General features: G+C 33.1%; 1 protein-coding gene across 2 annotated transcripts; it reads right to left on the reverse strand.

The window, feature by feature from the left end:
* Positions 1 to 59: 59 nt before the first annotated feature.
* Positions 60 to 8,427, reverse strand: LOC108735319. 2 transcript variants are annotated; one of them, XM_018467234.2, is made up of 6 exons: positions 8,206 to 8,426; positions 7,992 to 8,137; positions 7,654 to 7,940; positions 5,488 to 7,032; positions 2,349 to 2,513; positions 1,263 to 2,283 (listed from the first exon to the last, which is right to left on the reverse strand). In XM_018467234.2, exons 1-6 carry the CDS (start codon positions 8,255 to 8,257, stop codon positions 2,205 to 2,207), a joined length of 2,274 nt encoding a protein of 757 aa, XP_018322736.1. In that variant the 5' UTR covers positions 8,258 to 8,426; the 3' UTR covers positions 1,263 to 2,204. The 2 variants fall into 2 exon arrangements, with proteins under 2 accessions (XP_018322737.1, XP_018322736.1); XM_018467235.2 differs by lacking the exons at positions 1,263 to 2,283; positions 2,349 to 2,513 and adding an exon at positions 60 to 366 and having other exon boundaries at positions 8,206 to 8,427.
* Between the last annotated feature and the right edge of the window lie 7,304 nt (positions 8,428 to 15,731).

The raw sequence follows: 15,731 nt of genomic DNA on the forward strand, positions 1-15,731 counted from the left end.
GAACATACCCTTAAGTTACGTAGTTCCAGATTCAAACAATTGTAATACATGCGCTTTACTAGACAATTACATGTAGTTATAAACTATTGTTATCTGATAAAAAAATAACTAATTTTTTGGTGCTTATTTTGATCTAGAACATTTTTTGCATTTCTTGAGTAATGATTTGATTACTTAGAACTTACTCTAAGCGGCAAAACCGTTTCACACCACAAATTCTAAATGTAAAATTAGTATTGTAATAATATTTCGTATCGCTTTGGTAACGCCCACATTCAAAATACGTATATACGTGTTGTTATTAAAAAAGTTTGTGGTACAAGGGGGGTGTTTTTTTTTTTGACAGTCTCCAATTGAAGTTCATATCTTAAAAAATACGGAAAAAAAGAATAATCAGTAAATATCAAAACAGACATTCGAAGAAGTATAAAAACCTATATATTTATAAAATTAGTAGGCCTTGGTTATTAAAAATACATAATTAAAAACTTAAAAATTAGACTTAAGTGCACATGCTCATTGTTTGACATATAACAATCATTATGGTAAATGACTACGATAAAACAATTACTTTTAAGTTATTCTACACCCTGTACATTATTTTTTTTACTGAAAGTGAAGAATAACAATATGTCTACTGGGGCATATATATATATATACATTAATTAACACATATTTATCTATACGCATCGTTTGATCGTATGTACATGAAATTTATCACTTTCAATCACATTATCAATTATAACTGCATGGTACTTGTAAATTATTGAAAATAAAATAATGAATTTCGAAATGGCTGAAATGAAGTTAAGATCTCAACTAACTATTTCATCTCATTTACTATTACGATTTTTTAGAATCCTATAATTAATTAATGTTTAATGGTAATGTATGTACAATTTGGACATTTTGAACAACGCTCTTGTATGGTTGTATATTACACTAAACACATTTAATAACCTGCTCGAATATAAAATAGTGCTCCACGTTATTTTTAAATTAAAATTTATTTGATTGAGCTCGATAAATAAATACTTTTTTGGTAAAAAAATGTTTCTTTAATAAAAGCATACTGAAATTCAAACTATAAGTGGTGCATACTTGATAAAACGTGTTTAACATAAGAAAAAGAACAAATAAAATTGTTTCAAAACTTTATAAGGTGTGTAGAAATTTGTTTGTTAATTTGTCCTTTTCCTTATTATACAATTATACAAAATATTTTGAAGTATTGACTAAATAAATAACAAAATTTCTAAATTTGTATATATACAAGTAGAATCAGAATTTTATACATATAGTCCACTGTAAATGTGTACCAATTTATTTTTAAAGATCAATTTTGGTATATTGAAATTCACAACTAAAGCAATTTTTTGGTTTTTATGACAAGAAAAAAAGAAACAAAAAAAAAAACGACACTGCACAATGTCATGGTTGTATCAATTAGTGTAATGTAACGTAGTCCATAATATTATTCAGAGCTTCTGGTTTTCACCGCGATCACGGTTCCTTTCTTTCAAATGTTTGGTAGTGCAGTCGAAACCTTCAATTGAATACCACAGTAACGGAAAGAGACCATGACTACAACGAAACCTAGAAGCCTGAAATATTATGTACATCAACTAGAACCTCATCGAAGAAAAGAGTTAGTGTGCGCCAGTACTAGAACACGGTTTAATTGAAACATCTACAGCCAATATATAACTTGACAAAGATGTAGCCGGATTTTATAGGGAGAAAGGAGACTCAAAAAATAAATTAATTAATGTAATTATTTATATAAAAAACAACTTTCTCATCTTTTGAGAAAATATGCATTTACGGCCAACACATTTTCTCTGTATACTACAATGAAATAAGCAAATTTTATGAAGTAGTTCATATAATTTCAAAGTTTCGAAGGGGGCCAACTACCTCGCCCTTCTCTCTCTAACGTTTTGGCAGATTCCAATTGTTACTCGCAAAACTATCCACCTCCTGTTCCAACATGTACCTAAACTTATACATATGACTGCACTCTTTCTCCTTTAGTTACCAAGTATATTTTCTTGTGTATAATTTTTCATCATTTCAATATGATATGATTTCAGATATGTTTGGTTTTACTTTTGAAATTAAGTTTTTGATATTTATTTTAAAGAGCAGTGGAATTAAGACATAAAATACAGATTCTACTACATATACAATTACTTCTTCAATGTCTATTCTGACTCATCACTACTAGATGTTTCCTGCATACCTCTAAACCAATTTTCTCGATTGGGATTTTGAAGGATAGGTCTAGAAAGAACACACCGCTTTTTAACATTCAAAATTTTATATGTAATGAATAAAGAGGTCGTTACCTTGGTTTTTTGATTTGAGTTGGAAGTGTTAAGGAGGTTCGATAGTAAGGTAACTCATCCACTGTTTCTAAAGGTCTTCTTTGAAGTGTCATTGTTTCATTAAACACATCATTTTCTTCGTCATTTGCTGCAGAATCAACGATTTTACAATTTTCACATTCACTTCTAAAAAATAAATATTAACTATTGATGATACAGGGGTTTTCACGTAACCTGTTTATTAAAAGTTTTTAAACTTAAAGTACCATTAAAGATAGCCTAAAATCTGACACTCTTTCTAATTAAAATATTTGCAATCGTCCGTTACTTCCGGTTATATTTTTTGACATTTTCAGATTCAGCAAACAGTTTTAAATCGACAAGATTATATAATTTATCTAAAACATTAGTAGCTCTCGAGATATTTTGATTTTTCTGAAAATTTATAAAATTACATTCCTATGCTAAACAGCGGATTATTCAGCTAATTTAGAAACTGCTGTAGCCAAATTGAGTAATCAAATATCTTCTACCTATCTCTATCTGGAATTATATTGTTAGTATTCTAAATGTATACATGGTGTTGAAAAATTATCGTCCAACGTATAAACCTTCAAACACGCTTGTTGTTTATTGGTAATAGTTTTTACGTTCTATTAATTTTTTTAAAAAAGCCTACATTATTACGTTTTAAAATGCTGTTAGATGTTTTATATTAATTCCAACAGTGTTGAGATTTCAAAATGTATAACGAACAGAACACGATATATATATAATAACGATATTTTAAATTTATATTACATTCATGCAGATTGTCAGAAAGTTGTACAAAGGTCTTTTCAACCAAAGGTATTCGAATCTGCCTCCGATGCGAATAGAAACGTATATGCATGTGAATATTAAAAATACAATAAAAATAGTACAGCTGACAACTAAATGAAAACGATAAAGTATAAATGTTCAATGTGTCCTCCATTCCTGTTTAAGCACTCATTATCCTTCGATGCATTTCGTCTGTTCTACCGTTCCTACATACCTTTCCGCATTTAAAGTTCCATCGTAAACAAATATCACTCTATTATGCAGCATTAGAGAAAGCATATTAAAACTAAATCTATCCTGGAATTTCGACTCCCTAACAATATGAGGATTATGCGAGTCCGAAAAGTGTAAATTTGTCCGATTTACAAACCCCTTCCTCGTAAATTTAGACTTGTCCGAAGAAAGTTGGATCATTTTGCAACCGTACTAACATAAATTCACAAAATTCAATTCTTCTTGTATCATCCCCTTCTTTAAATGATTGTAAATACAGTAATATTAATGGAACTTATGATTGTGAAACATTCTGTGGACTGATGTGACAGATATTCCCAACTCATTTAAGGCTATAGAAATGGAACTTCTAGGGTTAACATTAAAGTAAGATAGTACATTAATTTTGTTATTTTCGTCTTTAGTTACGGGTTTTTGGTACAATTTCTTTGTCCCAATTCGAAAACGTAGATACTGTGTTTCTATTCGCCTGCATTTTATATATTTCATGGGAGGCAGATTCGGATATCTTTGGTTTAAAAAACGAGAAGTCCTCTCTACAATTTTGTGACATTCTCCATGAAAGTAAAATAAAATATCGTTATTAGTATAATTGTTCTGTTCGTTTTCCATTTTGAAATTTCAACACTATCGGAATATAAAACATCTGACAGAGCGCTTAGTGCACAACAGTGTTTGCCTACCATGATAAAGCGTTTAAAAACGTAATAATGTAGGCTTTTTTTAAAAATTTCTTAGAACTTAGAAACTATTACAAATAGATGTAGGGAATCCTTATACAAATCGGCCAAGAATTCAATTCTACATTTACTAATGAAATGATATACAGGGTGCTTCATTTGAAAAAAACAACTTAAGCGTGTTCGAAGTTATATACGTTGAACGGTAATTTTTCGACATCCTATATATATTTAGGATTACTTGTAAATATGACTGACAAAAAATCACTTATTTTTTGTAGATTTACAAAAAGTTAAAATAAAAAGATTAATAGAATCTTTATTCTACTATGGATTCCGGCCGTGAAAGCCTTTGTTCTTATATTGTTCGCCTCTACGAGGAGGAAGTTCATCGTTTAACAAGACAACTGGAATATTTCCGAAAAAGAAAGCATTACCACTGAAGATGTCAGCCGCAGTAGCCGTCGAAACGTCTGGACAGAATAGTTCACTTAGATCATGGCCCTATAGCCCGAATCTTTATTCTACTATGGATTCCGGCCGTGAAAGCCTTTGTTCTAATATTGTTCGCCTCTACGGGGAGGAAGTTCATCGTTTAACAAGACGACTAGAATATTTCCGAAAAAGAAAGCATTACCACTGAAGATGTCAGCCGCAGTAGCCGACGAAACGTCTGGACAGAATAGTTCACTTAGACCACGGCCCTATAGCCCGAATCTTTATTCTACTATAAAAAGATTAATTACTCATTTATGCAGGGACGTCCGGGATGAAATTTACCTAATAGGAACATTAGTTAAAAATGATATAAGAACAGCTCTTTTTGTTGTATTTTAAATAATTAATGGATATGAAAAGACAAGGCGCGTGAAGTTAGCCACAAAAATGAAGCACAAACTATTTTCACTCAAGAAACGTAATAATGCTGCGTTACTGCTTCTTAGTGCATAACATTAGAAACCTGACACAAGCACCTTGAGTAAGTTACATCACTTAAGAGTTACTGTGGGTGACTTTCGCCTCAACCACAGAATGAATTACAACAATTTTCCTTTTATGAATCGTATAATGCTTCGTAAGTGCTTCTCAGTGTATAAACTTAGAAACCCGCCATAAGTACCGTGAGTGAGGTGCAGTACTTCAAAGTTGCTGTGGGTGACTTATTTATTTGATGTATTTAGACTATAATTATCAAAACAGACATTAAACTACTTTTTAATTTTGCAATCATTAATTTTTTTATTTCACTTTCTTCTTACAATTCAAGAAAAATATGCGAAATTTAAACGCGATTAGGTAAATTGAGTTGCTTGGCATAAGGCAAAACAGTATAGTGCAAAGCAGTATAGAACAACCTGACACTCATATTTCTACAGAACTAGTTTAACATAAGCAGGTTAATATAGAGAATGTTGTTAACTTACCTATAATCATCATCATCTTGAGGAAAAAATAAACACTGGTAAGATCCAGGAGTTTGCTCATCCTTCCGTTTTGTATCTATTAAATTTTGTTTACTACTAGTTAGTGTAGTTGAAGGATTTGAGGAGTGAAGATTAACAGGCTTCAGAAGTGGACATTCTTTTGCATTATCGTTTTTTATTGGGACAGATGTATTAGCCATATTAGCGGATACATTAGCATCAAAATTATTTAAGTGTTTTGGCAAAGATCTGTGTAATAAATAATTCCCGGAATTATTGGATGAATAATTAAAACCAAGATCACCATTTGCCGAATCTGTGACAAGTTCTTTTAAGTTCTTTGGTAATGTACGGTGTAAGGAAAAATTTTTATTGTCTTGAAGCATTTCTCTACTCCGACAAACAGTAAATACAGGTACATCATTAGGATCTCTTAATAAACTACAGGATGAATCTCGACAGTCTTCTAATGATTTTTTAAGATCCTTAAGAAAGAATGGAGCAGCCTTAGAATCTATAAGAAAGATTTGCTCTTTTGCTCTTTTAGGCTCAGAATATCCCCTAGAAGTTGCTGCATTGGCATTAACTATTATTTTTTCTTTTTTATGACTATATAAATGTGCGTCTCTGCATTTGTTGCTTTTATCGTCATTTTTTTCATTTCGAAATTCAACTGGAACAGGAATGCTTCGAAGCTTTTGTTTTTGTAGAGAAAACCCCATGTTTTCATATTTATTCTCTTCCATGCATTTTTGTGTTAACTTATTAAGTCTCCCTAATGTTTTTGAACTGGCTTTATCTTTAACAATAGCGCGACTCAAAGTATTTAACATTGCATCTTGATATTCATTTGTTTTTTCTAAATTATTTTTATCCAAGTGGAAATTGTGAAAAACAAAATTCACATTTGATTTGATCCAATTATTTTCAGGTTCTATTTCTGATGGTTGACTTCTTCCTATTAATCCATTACTTTCATTATCTTCACAACATTTGACTTTTTCACAGATAGTTATATTTTTTTTATGTCTTTCTGGTCTAGGGTAATGTAAACTTTTTTCCAAATGTGCATTATTTTGAACTGGTTTTGGAAAACGATCAGTAGCATTAACTTCAGCTTTTATCTGTTCCACTAAAGGCACAAGTTCTTGTTGGTCTTGCACTTTAATATTTTGATAATCATCAGATCTATTGAGTGTGTGTGTTATATGTGCTATTTCTTGCCTACTTGAAGGATCGTTATTTGATGATTCTCCCCTTATTGAGTCACCTGTAGACTGATGACTATTTATTAATGTTGATTGATGGTGGGGAGCAATTTGATTTGCACATAGAAAATGTTGTTGATTCTGATTATTTTCTACAGTATTGTTCACTTCTGAATTTCTTGCATTACCTCCTATTTGTTGACATCGAACTGCTTCCTCATAAGGTGGTGGTGCTTCTCCCCGAGGAAAATAATTTCCTGGAGGTTTCCACAGTGACAAATGATTTGAAGTCTCTTCATAGTGAAATTCTAAATCATTACTAGCAGATCTTAAATACCTACAAAAGAGAAAATAAATATTTGGTAATTCTTTACATTAGTTGACATTGGAATTGAGACATGAAGTTTAGTCAGGTAGGTAGTACTGACCAAGTAGAATCGTGTGGTAGCATTAATTCCGTGCGGAAACCAATGTAGCTTGAGATACAGGCTCCTAAAGTTATTTAATCGGAGGAAATTTCGATTGGTACGGCCCTGGCTGCAGCCCTTCGTCAGCTGTTCTCGCCAAATATGCATTGATGACGTCATTGTTTAGTTAGGTAGATGTATGACAGACTCGAGTTTGTTTAATGCCCCTGCCCGCCAAAGGCGGGCTGATACATTAGAATAATGTTAGGAAGATATGTTTTAGGACAAACGATGTTTGGCGGGAACAGCTGACGGAAGGCTGAAGCCAGGGCCGTACCTACCGGTATTTCCTCCGATTAAGAAAACTTTAAGGGCCTGTATCTCACTCACATTCATTTTTAAACAAATAATAAACAAAATTCTAGTAAATACTACTACACTACTTCACTTGGTGAGTACTACCTACCTGACTAAACTTCATGTCTCAATTCCAATGTCAACTAATGTAAAGAATTACCAAATATTTAATCAAGAAAATAAAGAAAACATACCCTATATTTCCTGGCAAGTATCTTAGTCCACCAGCAATATAGCCTATGCTGTTTAAACTTCGTTGATCATCACTTATTTGTCTATTATGCCTTTCATGTAATTTCCTTCTCCGAAAACGGTGAACAACAAAAAAGAGAAGAGAAAGAGTTATTACTGCAAATACAACACTAGCAAAAAGTGGCAATGCTAAGTCATATGTATCTTTGTAAGAAGTATTGCCATCCAAAATGTCATCTAAACATTTAAAATCACAACAAGTGTTTCCTCTCTGAAATGACTTGCAATTCTGTAACACAAAAGATTAGTGACCACTTGTTTAAATAAAAGTACTACTTACAGTTGGTTGGGTGCATAACACAGATTTACATGATGTGGGACTACCTTTTTCACAAAGACAAACAGTACAACTGTTAGGTCCAGGAATATAATGAACTCCTTGAGAAACAATATGAGAATGGACATCAACACAATGACCATCTGAGCCTTAAATGAAAAACTAATATTAAAATTGCACTTACGCAAACAAATAACTGTAAATGAAAATTACTTACACTTTCCTGTTAAAACAAAAATAACACTGATAATAAATAAAATCTCCCACATATCAATCTATCATCTTAACAATTTCATATTTAACATGAATTGCTCTTAACGCGTGAAACATGTTGCATATAGTCTTATCATTTCTTCGATTTCAGTGTGATTATCGATTACATTTGATGAAAATGCAAATTGCAGACCCCAAAAACCCCAAAAACATCAAGACCATAGATAATAGATCAAGACCACAGACCATAGACATATATTATAGACTGACCATAGACTGACATATTAGAGATAAATAATATTTTCGTAGACGTTACACTTCGTACCATAGAGAAAATTCCGTAAGCTTGATAGTCTCATTATAAGAGTACACTGGTGGTACCGTCAGGGAATAAAATGAATATTGGGTTGCAGAAGCAATGTAGCATTTTATTATAAAAATAATGTCGACAACCTGCTGTTTAAAGTGTGGTAACAGGGTTATCTATATCAGTAGAAAATACATGGAAAAAAAATGGGACAACAATACTGCAGTCAAAAGCAGTTTTCTGAAATGATTTATGTTGTCTTAAGGTGTATATAGAAGATGTATTTAATCATAGATAATAGTATTTAATGAAGTTTTAATAGTTACCACCGTCAGGAAGCTCGTAATTACGTATACTTTAGGCGCTGGGGATGCTGGTATTTAGAAAATGTAAATTTGTATTTATGAATAAAAGAAGAAAAATATAATATAATATATATAATCATAAAATTTAAACGATTAAATATGAAAGAAACGATTAAGACATACTGTAGCTCTTAGGCTTTCACGGCCGGCGTATATTGATGCGGTGTTTTCTTCCGAGCTTTTTGGCCGTGGTCCGTGGAATTTTACTTTTCCAAACGATTTATCAGTTACGACTCAGTACCTGCCCAGTCACTACTAAAGATGACGTCAGCAAAGAACGGCGAAATGTTTGGAAAAGTAAAATTCCACGGACCACGGCCAAAAAGCCCGGAAGAAAACACCGCATTGATTAAGACATAAAAGGATGAATATATTATTACTACCTATAAAAGTTATAATAATATTGAAAAACAATTACGTAGTTGTTGGGAATTGTTATTAAAATGGGAAGAATGAAAAAAAAAAAAAATGGCTTTTGAAATGAGATGTTATACACAGGTTTTATACAGATGTGAAATTTATGTACTGTAACAATAATTTACGTTTTGGAGTAATTTTTTATTATTTTTTCTTATTATTAGTGGAATTGTGATTTTATTTTATCTAACTAATATATCTTCATCCGTTTGTCGGTGTTATGATTTGAAATATGACCTTTTTTTCATGAAGGTGAGTAGCCGGGTACGGATATATTTTGTCTTATTTTGAGTCAGTATTGTTTTGGCCAGGCCTGTGTGCAGAACTGTTTTGCATATGCTTTAAGTGTACACTTCTATTTAGTTTTAAACACCAAATCATTGGGATGGTGACTACTAGCGCGGTAGTCGGGCGTCCGGGGGAGCCTCTACTCGTTTCAGGTGGAAATGTACATTTCTGAAGATTATGGTTTGTTAAATATATATCTGATATGGAAAGATGGGCTTTTTATTAAAGGTCTGCATGGGGGATGCAATTCCCCCGGTGAGTTACCATTTACCCCCTTTTCTTTATGCAAAACAGTAACTTCGGTATTTGTTTCATGTTTTTGCGATGTGTCTGCCTGCTATATGCCGTTTCGGACTGCTATGCGATGACCCGCGTAAGTTAAAGTGGTTTATTGAATTCGTAATTAATCCTAATTTTACAATATTTNGCAAATAAACATTGTTCACCGACCCGGTACCACCAATGAGGCAGCTGACGCATTGTCCAGGGCGTATGAAGATCGGACTGAGGAAGCAGACAATGAATTTCATCCAGACAGATTAGCACGGGTCCTCGATATCCAAGAGCAGTGGTACTCCCAAAGAATAAACGATGTCAAGGCCAACAGAGACAGATATCCCCACTGAAAGGTTAACGATGGAAAGTTATACTATTATCGACCCCGTCATCCAACGCAGATGCTAGAAGATGCACCAGAGCACTGGAAACTTTTCATTGAGCCCACGCATCGCGAAGACATCATCAGACATGCGTGGAATTCACAAAACGTACAATTATGTATCGAGCCTATTTTATTGGCCTTGTGGCGGTAACACCGTTGTTAATTGTCTGTCTGTTTTCATTGTTTTTGTATATATTTTTGTGTCTTGTTGTGTTCTTGTGTCTTTTCCACTTTTGTCTTTCGTCTGTTGTATATTTTTTTTTTTTATTCATGGTTTTTGTTGCGTGTACATAAATTGAAGTTATTGTTATATATATATTAGTGTTTTATTTATGTTTTTATTCATTAAACATACCCAAAACGCTAAAAGCATATTGCAAACTTCTTGGACCATTTGACTCGAAAAGAAAATGTTGAAGCATCGCTGCGATTTTTTGCATAGGTAAGTACCTCAATATTTTTGCATTGAATTAACTTTTCGACGGACAAAATCGAATTTTTAAAAATTACAAAAAAAACGTATCTACACTAAAAGATGTTAAATACATGATTAATTCATATCATGTGAAAAAAATGTTTTTTATGTCTTCTTAGTTGCTTGCACAACAAAATGTGCCACGGCGATGATTTAATGATGCACATAATACCTAAGTAATAACAGGTGTACAGTAGGTATACCGTAAGATAGTTCCTCCCCCTCGAATTTTTAATCTCGGAGTGCAATGAGGTAGTTGAACGTTTTCCAAGCTTATTGCTTCGTTACCCATTTTTGGTTCCTTTTTGGCACATTTTTCTGTTTGTATTCATTTGTATCCAAAATAATCTGTTCTGTCGAGAAAAGCATACAGGGTAATGGTCCGAACACTGGAGTTGTGTTCCAGTTTGTTGAAGGAGATTTGTGGCTGATTTTCAAATATTGTCTTCTTTAGTTCAGATAGTCCGCCCAAATTAATTTGGTGTAGGTCGAAGTCGGTGTTGACTGTGATTGGTGTGAAATCATTATTTTGTTGTTTGTTTCTTCTTGTTGTTGACACACCAACTTGATGGTTTCTTCTTAGGGAAATATGGCAATCCACTGGGTCGATTTTTCTAATTGTTTAATAATTGATTATGATATATTGATTACTGCTTGTCGACAGGAATTAGTGTTCTTCATCCTCAACAATTGTATTTCACAAGGGTCATTATCCTTATATTCTTGAATGTTAGCTTGACTATATATGTATAATTGTGGCATAATTTTGGTGCAAATGTCGTTTTGGAATGCAAAGTACAATTCGTTTTTTAATAGAAGAATGTTATTTGAGCTGGTAATCTTAAATTGACCCTGTGTTAATACAGGAACGGAATATAGATGGTAATACTCAAAACAGTAAGGATGCATAACAGGTAAATACAAAAGAAAAGTTATTTTATTGTTATATATATAACACTCGATTTTTATTAACTTTTCGATAGTTGGTATATTTTCAAGGGTAAGTGAAACGGGTAACTGATTTGAAGAAAGTTATAATTAAGTTAATTCGTTAAATAAGTCAATTGTTCCGACTATGCTAGGATGTAAAATACCCAATTTTGAGAATGTAATAGAGAATAGATATAATTAGTTCATACATATTTATAGTTTAATTTAAAATATTTTCAACAATTAAAGAATATTGAATCGAATTTTGTTATAAATAGTTTGTTACCTTAATTAATTTCATTTTCAACAAGAGTTCGTTGTGCTTAACTTGTGTTAAAGTATTGTTAAACTTGTCTATAAAATCAATAGATATTGAATTTCGCATTTTAATGTTATTTGCTAATTTGTTTTGATTTTGTTGTAGTTTCTCTCATCACTCACGTATGAATCGAAATCTATGCCTTCCCGTAAAATTTGAATTAATTGACTGGTCATATTAATTTTGATTCGTGATAAATCGTCAGCATTCAAACTAAATTTTTCTGGTTTATAGACAATTTTGTAGTCATACCCCTCAAGTTTCAACTTTTTGCGTATTAATTGCGAGCCTAGGCCTTTCACTAAAAATAACTAGGTTAAGGGGCTATGGTCACAAATGATCGTGAACTTTTTTCCATATCCTCCTGGGACCTGGCGTCCATTAAGTTGGATATTTAGTTTTTAGCATCTAATTTGCTACTCCCAAAAAATATTGCTTTAAGAACCTACTGTCCACTATTATTAGAAATAGAGTCAGAGGATGATGATTCTGATCCTGATTTCGACATTCCTCTGAACATTCTTAAGTCCAGATTAGAATCCACAAGTAAGAAAAAATATTGGAAGGTATCTGATAGGTAAAATAAATTCTTTTGGACTATTATTGCGATGTAAACAAAACTTTCGGGGCCTACTACAAAATATACTCAAGCCGATGAAAGTTTCTGTGAGAGGAAAGACTGGGGAGTAGAAAATTATTTATCAACTTACCTTGATGACGGAGATTTTGAGAATATGTGTTCCAGCACAAATGTTAAATACATAGTCGAACATGAAAATAAACCTATGAACTTATCTCTTGAAGAAATAAGAGTTTTTCTCGGTGCTACGGTATTAATGTCATGCCTAAAATATCCCCGTATCAAAATGTACTGGGCAAAAACTACACGAGTAGATGCAATTGCCAAGCGTATGTGTAGAGATAGATATTTTGCAATTAGAAGTCACTTAAAGGTCGTTGTTGATATGGACGTATCGAACGAAGCAAGGGAAAAAGACAAGTTGTGGAAAATACGGCCGATTTTAGATAGAATTAGAAGGGGTTGATTGTCATTGAGAAGGCGCAGTATTGTGGCCATTGATGAACAAATAATACCATTTACAGGAACGTGTGCTGTAAAACAGTTTGTAAAAGGGAAGCCGAATCCGGAAGGTTTAAAAAATTTCGTGTGTGTTACACCCGAGGGCCTAATTATAGATTTTTAGGTACCAAGGTAAAAATACATTTCTTGACCTGTCTTCAAAAAAACTTGGAGTTAGAGCTTCTGCTGTGGTTCGCCTGGCAGAGACACTTAATGAAGAATCACATATTTTCATCAATATTTAACGACAATACCTTTGTTTGAATTTTTGTTGGAAAACATATTTACGCCACTGGAACAATAATGAAAAATAGAGTTCCATCCTCAGTACATTTAACTCAAGAGAAAATAATTCAAAAGTTTCCAAGAGGTTTCAGTGAATTAACTGTACGAGAAGATCATAAGATATGTGTTGTGCAGTGGTATGACCAAAATTCAGTTCTATTGGCATCAACCGCTTTGGGAAAAGACCCTATTGATGAATGCAAAAGATGGTCAAAAAAGGATTCGAAGTACATCAATGTTCCAAGACCAAAGATAGTAAAATGTTATAACGAATGCATGGGGGGAATTGACCTCATAGACCGCGTTATTAGTTATTACAGAGTAAGCACCATGACCAAAAAGTGGACCGTAAAATGTATTCTACACTTTGTTAACTTAGCTATTGCTAATTCTTGGATGTTATAAAGACAGGATCGTAAAAAAATGGGTGATCGTCCAAAAGATATAATGCAGTTTCTTGACTTCAAACTTAAAGTTGCTGAACTGCTACTTGAACTAAGAGACTGTCAAGACGAAAATTTGAATACTTTGAGACTTAAAACAAGAAGTCATCCACAAGGATATGCTTCTCCGCTAACAACCAAGCCAACAACTTTACGAGAATAGCGCTATCACTTTCCTGCATTGGCATCATACCTGAAGAACTCTGTTAGGTGTAAATTTGAAAAATGTCATAAGAAAACCAAATTTTTCTGTTCACGTTGCCAAATCTTTTTATGTATAACTGCTGAACATAACTGTTTTGCAAGAAATCATTTATTAACTAGGCTGTAGGGTATTATGTAGATTCAAATAAAGTGTAATACTAATATTTTGAGTTCTTATTGATGCCATAATTTGGGCAAGAGTAAGAACTAATGCCCATTTAAGTGGACTCGTTTTTTTGTAGAAAAAGTAATTAGAAAAAAATTTAAACACCATTAATATGCATTAGAGACCTAAAATCTCCAAAAAAATGGATTTCAATAAATTTGCACGTTCCAGTTTTTCTCGGGTCCTAGGAGGATACAGGGAGGGCCTGAAGTTTTTAACAGCCCAAACGATGCCCAATAGTTCCAGTTTAATGGTGGAATAGCGTAAGCTATCAGTAATCAATTTTTAACAGAACCTTGACTGAGTACAGCAACAATTACAGAAGCGCTAGCATCTGTTGTAAGAATAAAATTTTTATTAAAATTGGGATATTGTAGTATGGCTGCCGAAATTAACTTTTCTTTTAATGTATTGCAAGATACTAGTTGTTCGGTTTTGAATTCGAATGGGACATCTTTTTTCAATAATGCAATTAAAGGTTTAGTTAATGTGGCATAATTTGGAATGGACTTGCGATAAACCTAAGGATTTGATTTCTTTAGGGCTTTTTGGAACAAAAAAATCATTAACGGCATTAATTTTGTTAGGGTTTGGTTTTATACCTTCCCTAGTAATAATATAGCCAAAAATTCCGTCTCTTTCCATAGAAATTCGGATTTTTCAGGTTAAATTTTGAGATTATGCTTCTAAATCCTTTTAAAAACGTTTCTTAATTTATTGGAATGATCCTTAAGAAAATTTTCAAATACTACAGTATCCTCAAGATAAACAAGGCATTGTGTAAGGTTAGGTTAGGTCCGAGGTTAGGATACAGGGTATTTGTCCAGTAACTGTAATTTTGCTTAAGTTTCTGTAATCTATAATCATTGTCCGTTTTCTTTTTCCCAAATTATTCATTTGTTTAGGAACGATCCAAATACAAGAACAATATGGAGAGTGAGTAGTAATAGTATGGAGTTCCTGGGACTAAGGATGCTGTTCATCAAGTTCTGACTATCTTCCAGTCCTTCAGCGCATTTGGAGGTCATTTCTGAGGCTGAAGAAGGTCATTCTTCGGTAGTAGAAGAAGGTCATTCTTTGGGGTCGAAGAAGAATGACACACACACACACACAGATGCTTAGGAACAACCCTACAACCTTTCCATCGTTGATGTCACTGTTGCTACTGATATGGTTGTAGGGGATGTTTCTTGAGCATGTACGTGTTGTGTGTGTGTGTTGTCTACATGTGTGTGTTGGAGGAGGAGAAGGAGGAGGAGGAGGGACGGATGATGGTGATGACGTGGATATTGTTTTTTCGCGCGACCGGCTTCAAACCGACTACGAGTGGGAGAGTACAACGACCCGACGATCACGACGTTACAGTCCATTCCAATTTGTTAGAATTGTAACCATGAAGAAATCTGCGCGAAGATAGAAAGAATACACACTAGGCGTGAGCAAGACAGAAATAGTTGGAACAAGCTTGAACGAGCAGAGCTCTCGATGGGCGGTCTTAGAAGATCGGCTAGAACTGTACAGTACTAGACGAAAATGTTTAGCAATTTCTTAAAACAAAAATGTATATAAATTAACAATAGAAAACAAAG

Source organism: Agrilus planipennis, unplaced genomic scaffold (assembly GCF_000699045.2).
Source record: "Agrilus planipennis isolate EAB-ADULT unplaced genomic scaffold, Apla_2.0 scaffold160, whole genome shotgun sequence".
Classification (NCBI taxonomy): Eukaryota; Metazoa; Arthropoda; class Insecta; order Coleoptera; family Buprestidae; genus Agrilus; species Agrilus planipennis.